The sequence below is a fragment of the Oryzias latipes genome, chromosome 11, assembly GCF_002234675.1.
Source record: "Oryzias latipes chromosome 11, ASM223467v1".
NCBI classification, from domain to species: Eukaryota; Metazoa; Chordata; class Actinopteri; order Beloniformes; family Adrianichthyidae; genus Oryzias; species Oryzias latipes.
Genome location: NC_019869.2, coordinates 5331752 through 5348587, shown reverse-complemented (window position 1 = coordinate 5348587; position 16836 = coordinate 5331752). Strand labels below are relative to the sequence as shown.

Sequence of the window (16836 nt, the reverse complement as noted above, 5' to 3'; positions counted from 1 at the left end):
ATCAAAAGATAATAGGAGTGGGAATTTAAGCCAAAAGTGATGTTTTAGGAAAGATTTCACAGTTTACATCACAATTATTTCTAGTTGTTGGTGGAGGATTATTTTCCTTTTTTTTTTAAACCCATATATCATATTTTGATTAAGTTATTTGCAGTCTCTTAGCTGAGACAGTTTTATAAAAATATTTTGTTTTTTAAATTGGGAGCTGTCGAACTAATTTCGGGCTAATCTTGCTTCTAATTCCTGCCAACAAAAGCAGAAAAAAACTGTTCCACTTGCAGACCACTAGGGGGCAGTGTGGTGCAGAGCAGCAGGCCGTGTTTGGCCCCCCTCCTCCCCTGAGCTCTCAGGAACGCTGCACGCCCGAAGGCTCTTGCACATCAGCCTTGCAGTGGTGTCAAGCAGACAAGGTCAAGCAAACAGAGCGTTTAAAAATGAATCAATTTCCCATCCGCTGTCTCATCTTCTGACTGTGTCCTGTGTCTCTGTGACACTCCGTCTGCACGCGTGCCAGAGATCACACACATTTTCCCTTCTGCAGCAACACTGATGTGGACACACACACGCGTGTGGGAGGACATGCATTTCTGTTGCTTCTTTCTATAGATTCAGGATTCTGCCGTGTGAGGCGAACCTTTGTAGAAGCCCCCCCCCCCCCCCCCCCCCCCCCCAGACAGTCGAGTCCTGAAACTATTGAAGTCGCAAAACGGCGTCGTGTAAAACAATCTGACACGGCGGCCTGTGGAAGTTCTCCTCCTGCTGTAAGTAATCCGGACAAATGTTCGCTTTGGTGTCTGTTACAGCAACTGATACCTTTCGTGGAAGATGAAGGATCCAAACGCGAGAGCCGCTCAGGAGGGCAGAGCCGGCCGGCCAGCGAGGAGAGGAGGGAAATCGTGGAAGTCAACAAGGTATTGTGTTGTGGGGCTTTGTTTCCCTGCAGGTTGGATTTCCAGGAAATTACAACCCGAGAAAGCAAACATTTGTTAGGGGTCGGAATAATCGCCTTTCAGGAAGCCAAAAGGATTTGCAGTTTAATGTTTTAGAGCTGTTCTTCTTTAGGCCTCAGACCAGTTCATTATCAACTAGTAATTCCACAGACCACCCAATTGTTTTTATGTTTAAGCGTCCGGTTTCTATTTTTCATATTAAAAAGGTCCAACAGGTTTTTGTAAAAACACTTAAAAGCGTCTGTAGATATTTTATAGAAAATGTAAGAAAACAAAGTTGTTTTTAACTTGTGAAATTATATTATTAACAAAATTATCCGTTTTTTTTCATATAGTGCCGTTTTAGTACTTCATCAACTCACTTCAGAGTTAGATTATCCCTTAGATTAACTATAGTTTATATGTATATATTTTTAACCTTGAATTGAATTTCTTTTTAACACAGGGGAGTATTTTGTTTTTTAGTAAGTTTTTTAATGTATGTTAATGAACATCTGCAGTTTGTTTAAACTTTAGATTTCATGCAGGGCCCATGTAACCGTAAAAATGAGAACCGGACGCCAACTTCAGCTTCGTCTGAATTTTAAAATGTGGCGGGTAAAGAAGTACAAAAAATGAACACATCACAAAAACTATGACGTAGTGATAGAACCGGCTTAAAAAAAGAAAAAGAAAACAATTGGATTAAAGATTTAAATTATGAGGAAAAATCCAACTTTTTACAAGAATAAAATACCAAAATAATAAGAGAGAAAGTTTTTAAAATAAAGTGTTACATTTAGCTTGTAACATTACAAACGTTATCTGTTTCGTTGAGCTTGCAGACGATTGAAAGAAATGGGATGTGTCACACTGCTTCAGATTCTCGCAGACTAAATGTTAAAAATTCTTTTCATAAAATTACATCTTTATTTAAAAAAAACAACACATTTTTAGATAAAGAAATAAAAAAGTGGTAGCGATCCGCAGCCCAGGGGTTAAGGAGCACTTGTTTTAGAGGATCATTTAAGAGGAGACTTGTTTTCCACTCCAATCTGTTAGTATAAAAGAAGGTATTAGAAATGGTAGGAACATAAAAATGTCAAATATGCTTACTGAGTTTAGAGTCACCAAAATGTCAAAAACAAGCCTCAGATTGAGCTTTTTTGGGTGTGTTGAGGGTTTTTTATTCATCGTGGAATGTGTGAAGCCTCACATACTTTGAAAAATCATTTTACAAATTCAAATCTTCTATTAATGTAATTAATTGATGCTTTGAGGTTTTTAAGTTGACAATTTAAACACCTGTCCGGGGACTACAGAGGAAAAATAGCCTTTGGGCTTATTCTGGCGCATTGCAGCCATGCTTTTAATGTGCACTATCCCTGTTAAATAAATGATTACCTAATAATACCATAAAACTTTTCAATTCAGTGGAAGTCCAGTTAAGCAGACCAATGAGAAAGATGTAAGAAAAACCTTAATTTTGAATTCTTGAGGTACAGATATCCGTTTTCTCGCATCTAGAAAAAAAACCCTCCAAAAAATATTTAAAAATCAACTATTTTTTGCCGTAAATGTACTTAATTTAACAAATCAGTTCATATGCCGTGTCTGTGTGTGAGGTTGAAACTTCGAAACCAGAAATAAAAAGTCAGTCTGCTTGTCAGAAACATATATCACTTTAGATCAAATCTAATGATCCACATGAAAAACTGGCCTCCTTTTTGGCCTCTGAGTTCCACTGTTCTGGTATCCCGCTGCCGGAGGAAAGAAAGCCTCATGAAAGCTAAGACCTAAATGAGTTGTTCAAGTTTTGGCTGGAATTAAAAGGCTTTTCCCTAACATCATTTTTATCATCTAGCAAAGCCTCACAGATGTTCCTGCTTGATCGTTTTTCTTCAGTCAAACTTCCAGAGCCTGGCTCTCTCAGTGCCTGAGCCTCTTTTGTCCCGTTTTGTTCACTTGAGCTGAAAAATATTGGATTTGCTGAAGTGGCCACCAGTCTAAATGATCAATGTATTACAACAATAGTCGTCTCTATGGGCTTCATACCGGTAATTGTATAAGAACATAAAATCAAAGAATTCAATAGGTAATGGCTAAACTAAACTAAACAGACATAACTAAATTTGGAATTCCCGCCCTAAGACCCTCCTTCTCGGTAAGAAAAAAATGTAAAACGGAAAGGAATTAGCTTATCTAACTCTACAACTACATGTTTAAATAGTTCAGCAGACGGGCTTCATCCAGATGGTGTTGGGGGATGGCTGGGGGGGCCGAGATGAGCCAGAGGAAGGATCCACGGCCAACTGTAGAAGCAGTAGTAGAGACGACGTACATGGTCAGGTATAGGGGCACAGACGAGCCAGAGGAAGGATCCACGGCCAACTGTAGAAGCAGTAGTAGAGACGAGGTACATGGTCAGGTACAGGGGCAAAGACGAGCCAGAGGAAGGATCCACGGCCAACTGTAGAAGCAGTAGTAGAGACGAGGTACATGGTCAGGTACAGGGGCAAAGACGAGCCAGAGGAAGGATCCACGGACAACTGTAGAAGCAGTAGTAGAGATGAGGTACATGGTCAGGTACAGGGGCACAGACGAGCCAGAGGAAGGATCCACGCCCAACTGTAGAAGCAGTAGTAGAGACGAGGTAAATGGTCAGATACAGGGGCAAAGACGAGCCAGAGGAAGGATCCTCGGCCAACTGTAGAAGCAGTAGTAGAGATGAGGTACATGGTCAGGTACAGGGGCACAGACGAGCCAGAGGAAGGATCCACAGACAACTGTAGAAGCAGTAGCAGAGACGAGGTACATGGTCAGGTACAGGGGCACAGACGAGCCAGAGGAAGGATCCACGGCCAACTGTAGAAGCAGTAGTAGAGACGAGGTACATGGTCAGATACAGGGGCAAAGACGAGCCAGGGGAAGGATCCTCGGCCAACTGTAGAAGCAGTAGCAGAGACGAGGTACATGGTCAGGTACAGGGGCACAGACGAGCCAGAGGAAGGATCGACGGCCAACCCTATAAGCAGTAGTAGAGACGAGGTACATGGTCAGGTACAGGGGCACAGACGAGCCAGATGAAGGATCCACGCCCAACCCTAGAAGCAGTAGTAGAGACGAGGTACATGGTCAGGTACAGGGGCACAGACGAGCCAGGGGTGAGGACCACAGCCAAGTACAGGAGCACGGACTTGCCAACTGGAATCTGGAATTCCCCCCAGGTCCCCCGGAGGACCCGGGAGGACCAAGTTAAGACAGGACACTTCTTGTCTTAGCTTATTAAACACAGAAACCTGGCTTGTAGAAGTGCAATTAAAATGTAAATCTAATGCCGCAGAATTGAAAATAAATTTGTTTAGTGTTAAAAAAAGTAACAGAGGGTCTCTGACTCTTTAAATGTGTCAAATTTCTCAATATAAGGTACGTATTTTAAATTTAACAGCATCATATAAAAATAAAAACAAACAGAAGAGAAATACATTTGAGTGAAAATTCAACCTTTCTGCTGCGATTCACGGCCATCCCACTCAACAACATATTTCTCCATTTGCCTTTAGAGACTGCAGAAAAAAACAACATTTTTTCAGTCTGCATGAAAAAGCAGAGGACACGTTAGAATTAAAAAAAAAAACACAGACAGAAGGCCAGGCAGGCATTCTGGCTTTAATCAAAAATGTTTTATATGTTTAGACAATTTTAATCACTGTCATGTATAGTTTATAGTTTATAGTTTCATTGCATTCAATATGTCTGTTTAACAACTTTAAAAAAAATTTAAAGGTTCAGATTAATGAATCGCATCTTTTGACTAATACCGTTTCCTTCCAAAATACAGTTTGCAGCATCTTAGTTTGCTGGATCTGAAGCGCCCATCCCTGCCAAACCGCTATTTGATTTTGGTTAATCTTTTGTCAGGATTTTTACTATAAAAATATATTTGTTTGTTACAAAAACTGTTTTCATGTAAATACAGATTCAAACCGAACAAAAATGAAATATTTAGTAAGTAAATGTCAAAGGGTTGGGTTTGTTTAGCCTAAAAAAAATACAAAAAAATGACTTATAGGGAAAAAAAATTCATGTATTTTTATAAATAAATATTTTATTTTAAATTGTTGCAGCTCTGCTCTGTGCAGATGCATGATGGGAAGTCAAAACCCAGGAAACATCTGAATATCTGCCTGTTTGATGATCCTTTTAAGGTGATGCTCCTGGAATTACAAAACATTTGGCATCCGTCAGTGTCCATTATGTTTATCCCATCACCGTCTTTGGGCAACTGTTGGAAAACGACATCAAAAACCGTGTCAAAACAAAACGACATGAAATTGTCTCATCTGTGAGAAACGCCGACAGCTTCGAGGAGCTTTAGATCTAAATTTAATATAAAAACATGTGAGGTGCAGAGCCTGTAGCTATGATACCTAGATAATATCTCCCAGCAGTGTTTGATCGGAGTTCAGTTGTTATGAATGATGGAGCGAGCCAGACTTTGAGGAAAACTTCTTCATGTATTAGTTAGAAGACTTTTTTGGTGGGGTTCCTTGTCTGCCTTACATACAATTTTTATTTGTTCTTTAGTGCTGAATAGAAAACAAAAACGCGTATTATTTCTTCAGAGACCGGGGTGTTCTCGTGAACTGGTTTCTGAGGTTGTGCTGGTTAAAAAATCCTCGTCTCTCCTCGTATTATGTTGAGTCTGTACAGATTTGCTGCAGTGAGAACCGTTTCAGCAGCTTGGATCACCCGAATTCCTAAAGATGCTGTGATCTTAGCAGCTCAGTGATTGATTGCAGGAACCAAAGTCGGGATCAAACGGATCCCACAGAGATGCCACACCCACAACAGGAACAGCCAGCTCATGTAAACAAGCAGGGAAGTGGACAAAACCAGATGGACCAACAGAACTTTGTTTGGACCTTTTATACAAAGCTGACATTTGGATTTTTGCTGTAAGTTTAAGAGGCGAGACATGAAAAGTTAGGTTTTAAGGCTCCGTAAGGCAGCTTTATTTGCTTTTTATGTTTATACATATACCTAGTTATTTTATAAAAACCATTATGCAGTCTGTTCCTATTCAAGACTCTGAACTAAAGCAGCTGAAAGTAGCTTTCCCTTCTGGTTTACCTTTCTTCCTCATGTCTCGCGCTGGGTTTGTGTCCCATCAGTAGATGTGATGAATATTTGTTTACATGCCACCAATTGATTAATTAGTTTGCAGCACTGCTTTAAATTCAATTCTGAGTTGAAATTGCAGAGTTCGGTTGGAGCTGCATTTTCTTAACAGTTGGTGAACCCTTGTACTATCCAGTGGGGTCCAGATGACCCGATCCTTACATTGACGTGTTATCCCTACCATGACAAAATGGCGTATACTTATATAGCGCCTTCCTTCCTACAAGGACAAAGCGCTTTACAGTCACAGATCCATTCACCCAGTCACACACACATTCACACACACATTCACACACTGGTGGCGGCTCCCCTGCCAAACACAGGCGCCCGCCTACCACCAGAGGCAAGGTGGGGTTCAGTGTCTTGCCCAAGGACACTTCGAGTCATGGGCGTACAAGGCGGGAATCGAACCTGCAATCTTACGATCATGGGTCGACCGCCCTGCCGCTGCACCAGGGCCGCCCTATCCAAAGGTGGATGACGGTGAAGAGGATTTCATGTAATCCATGGACACCAGTAAAGATAACATATTATTGAAGGAAAAATGGTTTAGTGCACTGTCTAGTGGGTCTAGATGACCCAACTCCCAATGTTAAAATGCCTAGGATAGCACAAGGGTTAAAAATAACAGATGGAAGATCGTCACAATTAGTCCCTCTACTGCAGATGTATGTCTGAATGCTGAAAGCATCCTGCTTTAAATCCTTCTGCAGGTAGCTGGTAAATGTTAGTAGCTAGAGGTCATGAAACCAGTTTCAGCACAACCCGTTGCCCCTCATTCAACACTTCAATGGGATCCATTGTTTCAAATTTAGTGAAGTTTGGTTGATCTGTTAAAGAGTTAGTTTATTGCCAGAATTTTGATTACCATACATTTTTTTAATAAGTAAAGAATTCTACTAATTACCTAAATGGTACCATTTGACTTGTGGTTTCCAATGCTGACAGAGATCCAGTTTGTTAAATCTTGCTTAAAACATGTTAAATGCAGAAATACACTAGCATTCTGTGTTTTCAGTGTTCACCAGCAGAGTTTAGCTTCCCTCGGCAGAAACGTCAAATGGTTGATGGTTGTGAAACTTGAGTGTCATCTAAGATGTCAAACAGTACTAGGAACTACAGAGGTACTAGAATTGGACCCTGCGGTATTCCATCGGACATGTTGACTCTCCACTGTGTGTTTGCTCCCCCACTTCTTAAAACTTTTGTTTTCAAGTCATAAATGTGACATTTACAAAGCAAAAATATTTCAAAGGATTCCTGTAAAATAATCCAGAGACTGCCGGAATAAACTCTTCATGATAAACGAGACTGAATGATCTGAAGTGAATCATGGTGTCCTGGTTTTCTCAAAAATATTCATGATTAGTATCAATTCAGTAATAGAAATTTAGAATCACTATGAATGGGGGGCAACCAGACCTCAGTTCTTGGTATTGTAAGTACAGGTTAACCGCGTTTGACCATCACAGACTCTCATATCCCGCTAACTGTAAATGCATTGATTGGGTCAAATCATTCTTAGAACACCAAATATAGTCATTAATGCAAACTGCATGAGAAATTCTGCAAACTGTTTGCAGCTTAAGCCTTAGTCACCTGCTCCCGTACGGGTGTTGCGGGTTTTTGGGTCGTCTGGACCCTTAGAGAAGAGTTGCTGCATCTTAAGGGGAGCACAGGTGTGTCTTGCACTTCCCTAAAACTCGTACGGCCACCTCGAGGGGATGCCATTAAATGGAACGTACCATTGTCATGAGTGTGGTAAGTCTTTGGTGAAGTATTTGTAAAGCTAATGGAAGTTAAATTAATTTATGACATATGGATGATGTTGCCATATGATGCCCTTATGCCAGTCGTTAGTAAGTAGTAAATTGTGATTACTTACTACCTCTGACTAAGGCTTTATAGGTGTATAGTGAGAAGGGAAATTGTGATGGTGGATAGCTTTGTTGTTCCAGAGGAAGGGATGCATGCTTTTCATAGTCTTTGACTTTTCCAGCTTCCTCCAATAGTCAAAAATCACTTAGGTTTGGCTGATGGGTAAGTCTAAATGTGAGATTGTTATTGTCTAGTTAAAAGAAATGTGTAGATACTATTGAGATTCATTTTACACATCCGTCTGTCCGTCCATCTATCCACCCATTCAAACCTTAGCCTCGTTTCCACTGAGTGGTCTGGTACAGTCCGGTCCAGTTTAGAATGGTCCAGGCAACTCAGGCGAGTGTTTCCATTGAAAGTGCGACCGTCACGGCACATGGAGGATGTAGATCGAATACGTAGTTTTGCGTTATAGTGTACAGCAAAAGTCAAGCTATCAACAGCATCAATGGAGGTCATCCAGCAGCTGTTTTTTTCCCGCTTGGCTTTTGGTACTTCGTAGATACAAGGCATTTAGTGTTTTAGATAAGATTGGGGACGGTGAAGAGGAATACACTGACGCTGGTTTAATGCTTTCTTTTGTCGTTAAGAGCTTCTGCCAATCAACGGTTTTCATCGTGTGACAACAGTGGCTAACCCAGAGGTGGGCACTGAGGGCCGCATTCCTGCATGTTTTCCAGCATACCCTGCTCTGGCATGTTCTGATTGGCTGGACACACCTGAACCATGTAATCAGCCATGAGTAGGGCAAGACTATCTGGAAATCATGCAGACACACCGGCCCTCGAGGCCTGGAATTGCCCACCCCTGGGCTAACCGGTCCGTGTTTTTTTTCTATGGACCTACAAGCAATGAATAAAAAATAAAAAATAGTCTGGTTTGGTCTGGCTTAATGGGTTCATTTTATAATAGAATGCTTAAAATACCGGACGGGAACGCTCCGTGGACACAAGGTTTAAGATACATGAATAATGATCTTTTGTCTATTAAAGGAATAAAACAGGATTATTATGGCAGTTGCACCACAGCTGTAGATAAAACTAATATAAACGTTTGTCTGTCATTGGAAATCTTCTCTTAAAAATTGTAGGTGGTAAAGGCCCTCTAGAAACAACCATTTACTAAATTAAAAGGGAAATAGACAAATCCCAACTGTTTGTTTGAAGAAACACATTTGTATCAACAAACAGGAGCCTCTCTGCATGAATGTAAAAGCTTTAAAACTGACAGAAACACACTCAGCTTTCAGAAAGGAATAGAGGAACTGCATTTGTTTGTTTCCGTGTTTGAGTGGGCACAGCAAAATCCCTCACACAACACAATGAAGGTGACATGCAAAATGTGGCCGCCACTCGCCGGCTGGCAGCTATATTTGTTACTTCTATTGGTAATTAAATCATCAGCCTTCTCTGACATTTACTTTGTAAATAATTTAATTGTGTAGCAAAGGGCGTGTGGTGTAGAAGGAGAAAAATTACTTACTGCTGTTCCCCCGTTTTTGTGCAGCAAATTTGTAATTTTATTAGCTTTTGTCAATAAGCACTGCAGCTCATGAAGTGATTGGTCATCTGCGTTTACAGGCTTCCCTTTTCATTTGTCATTCATAAAGTTTGCAATGTGATCCATAACATAAAGGGGTTTACCTAGATCAGTGTTTTACTGCCTTTTTTTCTGATCTAAAAGATGACAATTTCACTCGTTAGTATCATTTATTAGGTCAACAAAATATACATTTCGGACATATTCTCGTGTCTAATGAAAAATAAGACTTTATTAAGGTAAATTTAAAAACTTTATTTGGTTGTAAAGTGAGTTGGAGCTTTAAAGAAGACTTTGTTCAAATTTTATTTACAAGAAGACTCACTGATACTAAGATTATTGATGCAAATGTTGAATTACAGAATAAAAAGACTGAAGATGCGGCTTACACCAAATAAAAATGTAAATGTAGCTTAGAGTAGACATTAACTGTAAGCTTTAGTCCCAAATTCGCTAACGGGTGGATACAAGCTGTATGTGGGAGAAAAACAGTACGCAGATGGCCTGCCTAAAAATATCAAGATCCTAGACCGCTGGGTGAGCCCATAGAGGGTCAAGGGTCATGTTCAGCCAGGCGACTTATCTACGGGCACATTGCAGCCGAGAGGTCGTAGAGAACACTTATACAACACATAAAGGTAAGGGTGAGGTAGGTGAGACGCACGTGGGTCGTACTAGAATTTTAGAATTTTAATGACAGTTAGAAATGAGGATATTAGACAGAGTGTAGTCTGGGTGTCCTATGGGCACTTACGTATTACGCTACATTCATACACGGTCAGTACGGCCAGTAGGGCTGCATGATATGAAGACTTGTGATTTATATATATATATATATATATACATATATTTATTTATATATAAACATGATGGTTTTTCTGTCTGTGCATGTGTGTAAACCTTTAATTTAAACATTTATTGCGGTTCATGCCGTCTTATGCAATACAATATTGCAATGTTGATACATTTTTGATTTATTGTGCAGGCCTAAAGTAAGGACTCCATACGTCAACATCATCCGAACATCATCATTTCGTTAGCCTAACAAATACTTCACAATACACGTGGCACACACTTGACAATGGTACGTTCCAATTTCATGATGTTTCTTCAAGTGGCCTTAAGATTCAGCTGCTCCTCTCTATGACCGTCCATGGGCCAGAACTACCCAAAAACCCACAGCAGCATTGCAAGTTAACCCACATATGGGTGCAGGTGACTAAGGCTTTAATAGCAAAAGTCTTTGCTCAGTTTTTAAGTTGGCACATTGTAAAACAAATGTTATTTGGTGTATCTGGAATTGGTTGCCTTCATCTCTTCCTCTTTTTGTGATCTGAAATAATCTTTGGTATCCTGTTCTGGGTTATAATTAACGTCACTTTTCTCGTTACTGTCCCTCATGACATTTTACCAAAGTTTGAGCTGAGCCTCATGTACACCTTCTGATGTTAAATTGGAACCCCTGTTTTTGTTGCATTACACTCGCTGTTGACTGGTTTGAATCCCAGCTGAATCCTAGCACCTCAGACTTCCCCCTACAGTCCAAAACCATTCTTAATAGGTTAATTGGTGACTGTAAATCGTCCCATAGGAGTTTATGTGGTTGTCTCACTGGCGACCTCACCAGGGTATACGGCGCCTTTGCTCTTCTGTATCTGGGAGCGTCAGGTCCAGTATTGTGGATGGATGGATGGATGGATGGATGGATGGATGGATGGATGGATGGTGTTCCTGAAGTCTGAACAGATTTTCAGTGCAGCCCTCATGTGCCTAAAACATTTCTGGCTCTGATCGTGTCCAGCTGCACGACAGCAGTAGGAATCGCTAGCTTTGGGGAGTTCAAGCGGTTGTTCAGATCAGTAAAGGGAAAGCTGCAGTGGGACAAGGGAAGCAGATGTTTTGTGGCCCAGCAACATCTGCTGCTCTCACTTCAGCCAAATAAGATGGCGACGGATGGGAAGAGGTAAAGAAGGGAGAACCAAAGATATAAAGGGAAGACAAGGAGAAAAGGGTCAAGAGGGAGCCAAATGACAGAGAGCTGTGACAATGAAAATGCTGATGGAGGAAAGGATGGAAGATTTGAGATAGAGGGGAAGAAAGAGGGGTGAAAAGAACATATTCAATTTATATGAAAAGAGACAGAAAAGCCTTTTCCAGGTGAGGAAGGCGTTTGACGCAGGATGGATGACCAGACAGATAGCCGTGTTGTCAGAAGGGGGTTGATGTGTGAAGTGGAGGATAAAGGGCAAAAAAGAGGAAAAATAAGTCCAAAACGGCATCTGTGTGTTACATTTGGAATAAAAAAAAAAAAAAAAAAAAGGACAATGTGATAGCAGAGGAGAACCAAGGTTTTAGCGATGTGCAGACCCTGAGGGACAGGTGAAAGATTGATGAGAGACCAGACTGATAGATCCACAGACACGCGGGAATTGTCAGTCAAGCCGCTCCATTTCAGATAGTGTCTTCAAAAAGGCATAACAGAAAACTGATGAAATTCAGCTGCGACATGGAAATTTGGAGCTTTCTGTTACACAATGGTGACAGAGGGAAGATTGATGCATGAGCCAGAAGATAAGCATCCCCGAAACTCTGCAGCTGATACGTCAAACTGCTTTAGCTTTAGAAATAGTGACGACGGTTTTGTCAAAAAATACATGTATATTAAAAGAGGCAAATATGAATGCACTCGTCAGAAAACACGACACGGAGCATTCTAATAGGAGCATGTGATAAGGATGGCTATTTAATTCAAAGATGACAACTTTTTTCTTTCCTTTTTGGATAAAACACTTTCAGTTGGGGGCTATATTTACCTACCATTAACCAAAAAAGCTGAATCCATGTTATGTGGAGCATAAAAAACTGGCATTTCAGTCCAACAATCCATGCTGAACATTCCCCGCCTAATCCTCGACAACATCTCCATCGCGGTGTTCCAGCTCCTTTATTAGAAGAGCGGCTCTTTGGTTCCACCCGAGGGATGTTGGGAAGATTAGGGATGTTTTTAGAGCTCACAAACCCTTTTGTCTTCCAAGGACGTTTTCAGGAGAGATGGAGAATGTTTGGTGGAATGGGTGTTAACTCACTGGAGCGCCATCAAAAGTGTCAGTCCAGCATTATTTCCGCATCCTGTGAAAACGCCAGATAGAGGCTTAGTAAGTTATCACTTTTATGACAAGAAAGGAAGACAGAGACATGTTTTATTGAGTCTTACATCGTTCCCTCTTCATTCCTTGGTGTGTGTTAAAACGAACCTCTTCCAGCCCAAACAGGAATCCTGCACCGTCTTTGATTCTGCCGTGTGAATTGGTTTTGTGGTAGGGGGGGGAAAAAGCAGCGTGTTAATGCAGTCCAATTACTGAAGTGCCACAGGCTAAGACTGCAGCTGCCAGACACCATCATACAGTATCTGAAGAAACTAGAAGAAAGAACTAACAAAGTGTTTGATTTGGAGTTCCCTTCACCCGATGCTGCTCCTATAAAGCCACCTTTTCAACCCTTCTGTTCTCCATGATTTGCATCCTAAATGGCATATTTCCTCCTACTTTGATACGAGCTGTCTTGAGTGAGCGGGCCACACCGACTGCAACGGTGACTCATCGTCTCAGCACATCAACTCAGCACATCAACACATGTTCAGCCAGTCGACTTAAAATGTGTCTTTTAGGAAGATGTCCTTCTTTTTTTCCATGCGTGACCAATTTGTCAAATGGAGAGCAAGTTTAGCAAAAAAGACAGGCAACAGATTCGTTTGAAAGTAGTTTAACGCATCGCTGTCACACCAACCTGTCTTCTATTAACAAGAGCCTTACAAGACTTGAGGAAGCAGCAAAGAATTTTGAGCTTTGAGAGTTTTTAACCCTTTAACACTGAAGGTGTCGCCGGCGACGCTGAAATAAAACACGCTCTTTGACCTACCGTGATTCCTTTGACCGTTTACGCTATCAGTGTAAATCAGCTGATTCTGACGTGAAGAAAAGCGGCTTTGCGTTTGAAAAGTGTTGCATATCAGGTCAAGGCTGCTTTTCACCACTTCAGATTTACGTTAATGGTTGAAGAGTTACGGTAGTCCAATGAATGTCGACACTGAAGCTACAGCCACAGTGTTTAACAGTTAGCCTTAGTATAGCCTTAAATCATCTAGAATTACTGTTTAAAAAAATGAAGCTAACTTATTTGTTCATTATCTATTTTCTTGGTCATGTTTTAGATTGTACCTCTTGCGATAAACTAGAGACCACTGTTTCTTCACAAGTGTTACCACTGATTTATTATTGCTTGAATTGAAAGTTTCCTCGTCTTGCCCAAGAACATTGTGCCACGTTGAATAGCTACTAGTTGTGCTAATAGCTACCACTTGAGCTCGGCCGCTCCAGAGTTTTCTGGTTGAGTTTGTTAGCAAGTGAGTTTGTTCGTTTAGAAAAACTCTGAAATGAAAGGTGGTGAGAAGAGGGTTAAAAAAACATAGAGACAAACTTTTATGATTATGTCTTTATAGCAATGTTTGTTCCGCATCCCCTCGTAGCTGAGGCTAGGCCCCTAAGCTGGGAATGTAAACGGTGGACCTGCAGACGAGAGAATGACAGAGGTAGAAAGGAAGGGTGCGGCGCAGGGGGGGGGGGGAACAGATGAATGACTCCAGCCTAATGTCTGGCTGCTTTATGTGGCATCTTAGCCGTGAGTGATAGCCTTGCTCTCGTTATCTGTCGATTGGGGTAATTGCTGTTTGTCAGAGGGAGGCTGACGGATGGTGATGCAATGTGCCCAGCGTCTGAAAAGATTAAGGGGGGAGGCATCCTTCTCGTCATCTTCTGCAAGTGTCTTTACTAAGAAGCATGACGCGCCGCAGCCTCCGATTTTAGCTTAAGTGACGAAGAAGGAGCATCTTCTCCAGGATGCTCATGCACGAATGGAGGCCTTCTCTACCATTCTTACTGCATGCAGCAGCAACAAACCATGCCTATTATAATGTTTTTTTGAATGCACGTTGTGTGTCGTGTCTGCACTTGCATGGCGAGGGTAAAATTGTTTGCAAGCAGGCATTTTTTCTCATGCATGTTTAAATTGCATTAGCCAGAATTTATTAGAACCCAATGGGATGTGTGTGTGTGTGTATATGTGTATACCGTATTTTCCGGACTATAAGTCGCTCCGTAGTAGAAGCCCAAAAATGCATTATAAAGTAGAAAAAAACACAGATAAGTCGCACTGGTCTATAAGTCGCATTTTGACTGGAAATTTATTTGACAAAATCTGAGACCAAGAACTAATAACTTTCACAACCTCATATGACACAATCATAGCAGACTGTTTATCTCATAATTTCACAGGAATTCTTTCTCAAACCTATTTATTTATTCATTTCATGAAGCATCATTGGCTAACTAATACTCTGTTTTCATCCTGTATTTGTAGAAACAGTTGTCTTTTTTTATTTCATTTCTGAATCTATGAAATAATTGGAAAATAGAATATTATGTTGTTAGCCTTCAAGATCTTACTGTAAAAAAGGTTTGCTGATTCTCTGAGTCACTTAACATACTCTTAACACTTAACATACCTCATACATCAAATTTAGCCAGGAACATCATCTCTGTTCCTCACAAATGAACATAACAGGAGGGTTAACAATGTATTTATTTCAATTTATTTCTAATACAAGTCGCTGCGGAGTATAAGTCGCACCCCTTGCCAAACTATGAAAAAAAGGGCGACTTATAGTCTGGAAAATACGGTATATACTTTTTTTTTCTCGTGGACAACTGGAGTCTCTGAATTGAAATGCACCATGACATCCACTATCAGAGGTCTATATATATATATCTGCACCCCAAATTAAAGCCTTTTTTTTTAACACATTTATAACATATGGTGTTCACAACAGACTGTTGCACCCGATACTAACGCGTTTAACTAGTGTTCGAAGAGGCTTAGTGCGAAATGTCAAATGGTGAAAATAATGTGTATCTTGCTCCAGGCTCCTTCTTTCACAGCTTTATTCTGATATATGAAAATCTTTGTATCGTAATTTCATCCGGACACAAACCAAAAGGATCCATTTGTCCTTCATGATCAGATTATTTACAAATAAAGTGTATTAAGCGATTTCACCCAAACGTCACTACCAAGTCAGAGTTCCCGATTAGTCAAACTTCAACTGGTCTAACTTTCAACGCACGTTGAATAGCAGCTGGTTTTGTGCGTAGAGCTCGAAAATTTACTTAAAAACTTGCGAATGCGGAAGCCCCAGATGTGCACACTCCTGTGGTTAAATAAACTTTTCTTTGGAAGTGGCCGGATAAACGCGCGTTGCAGAGGCTGATCTGAACATAGCATCACATTATCGATGCAACAATATGGGTTAGTAATATCAGAGCTATCCAGCCGACATTTTTGGTGCAGATTCCAGCTCAGACGAGGAAAACACAGACGTTCATGGATCTATTTTTCTGCAAGTGGATGCATCGGAGTGGAGCGCAGCAGGGAGCGTGTGGCCCCGCCCTGTGTATTTTCTACATCACAAATATCTATTTTAAACTGCATCTTTTTGTCTACTCCCGATTAACAACAGTTTAATCTAGAAGGAGGTGCATTTCTAGTAGAAAATTCAGGGTTGAATGCTATATTTCTGAATGAAAATGAGACTTAAAGGATAAATTGGTTGGCAAAAAATAAAAAAAAGAAAGAAAAAAAGAAAGAAATGATTAAACTTGACCATAAATAAAGTGAAAACAGCAAAAAATATATTTTTGTGAAAAATGCCAGCGCTGAGTATTGAACCAGCGAACTTTTCGGTTTCAAGGATTTCCCATGTATTTCAATGGAGGCAAAAATCCTGGAATATCTCGAAAAGTTCAAGGATTTGAAGGACCAAAAGTAGGCCTGCACAATAAATCTTAAATTAATTGCTATCGCGATATCAAGCTGTGCTATTCGCATATCACAAAAGACGGCAAAAATTGCAATAAATGGTTACCTTAAATGTGCAAAAACACTTTTTCAAGCACTTTTTAAGATACTGTGGCAATGATGAGAAGACAAGTCTTGACTTCGATACGTGAAGCTTTATTCACTCATATGCCAAAACTGAAATAAAGCGGGCAAATCATCTTATATATGAACACTGAATCAGACCACGCCCATAGCAACTGCAAAGCCTGTTGGGTGTGAAGCCCAGAGGCAAGGATAACCCCACACAGCCCCCCCCCGAACACCCAGAAAGGAACTCAACTGTCAAAACCCATTCTGCAAGGGCGTTTAATGAGTCTGCCAAAACGGCTATGTCGACCCGCAGCCTGTGGAGCCAACT

At 40.8% G+C, this 16836-nt stretch overlaps 1 protein-coding gene across 1 annotated transcript in view; it reads left to right on the top strand.

The window, feature by feature from the left end:
* med30 (mediator complex subunit 30) overlaps positions 1-16836 on the top strand; it is a 52390-nt gene that overhangs the window by 12461 nt on the left and 23093 nt on the right. The window contains exon 4 of the mRNA XM_004073754.4: positions 804-911. Within this exon, the coding sequence (XP_004073802.1) occupies positions 804-911 (108 nt within the window). The remainder of the gene's footprint in view (positions 1-803; positions 912-16836) is intronic.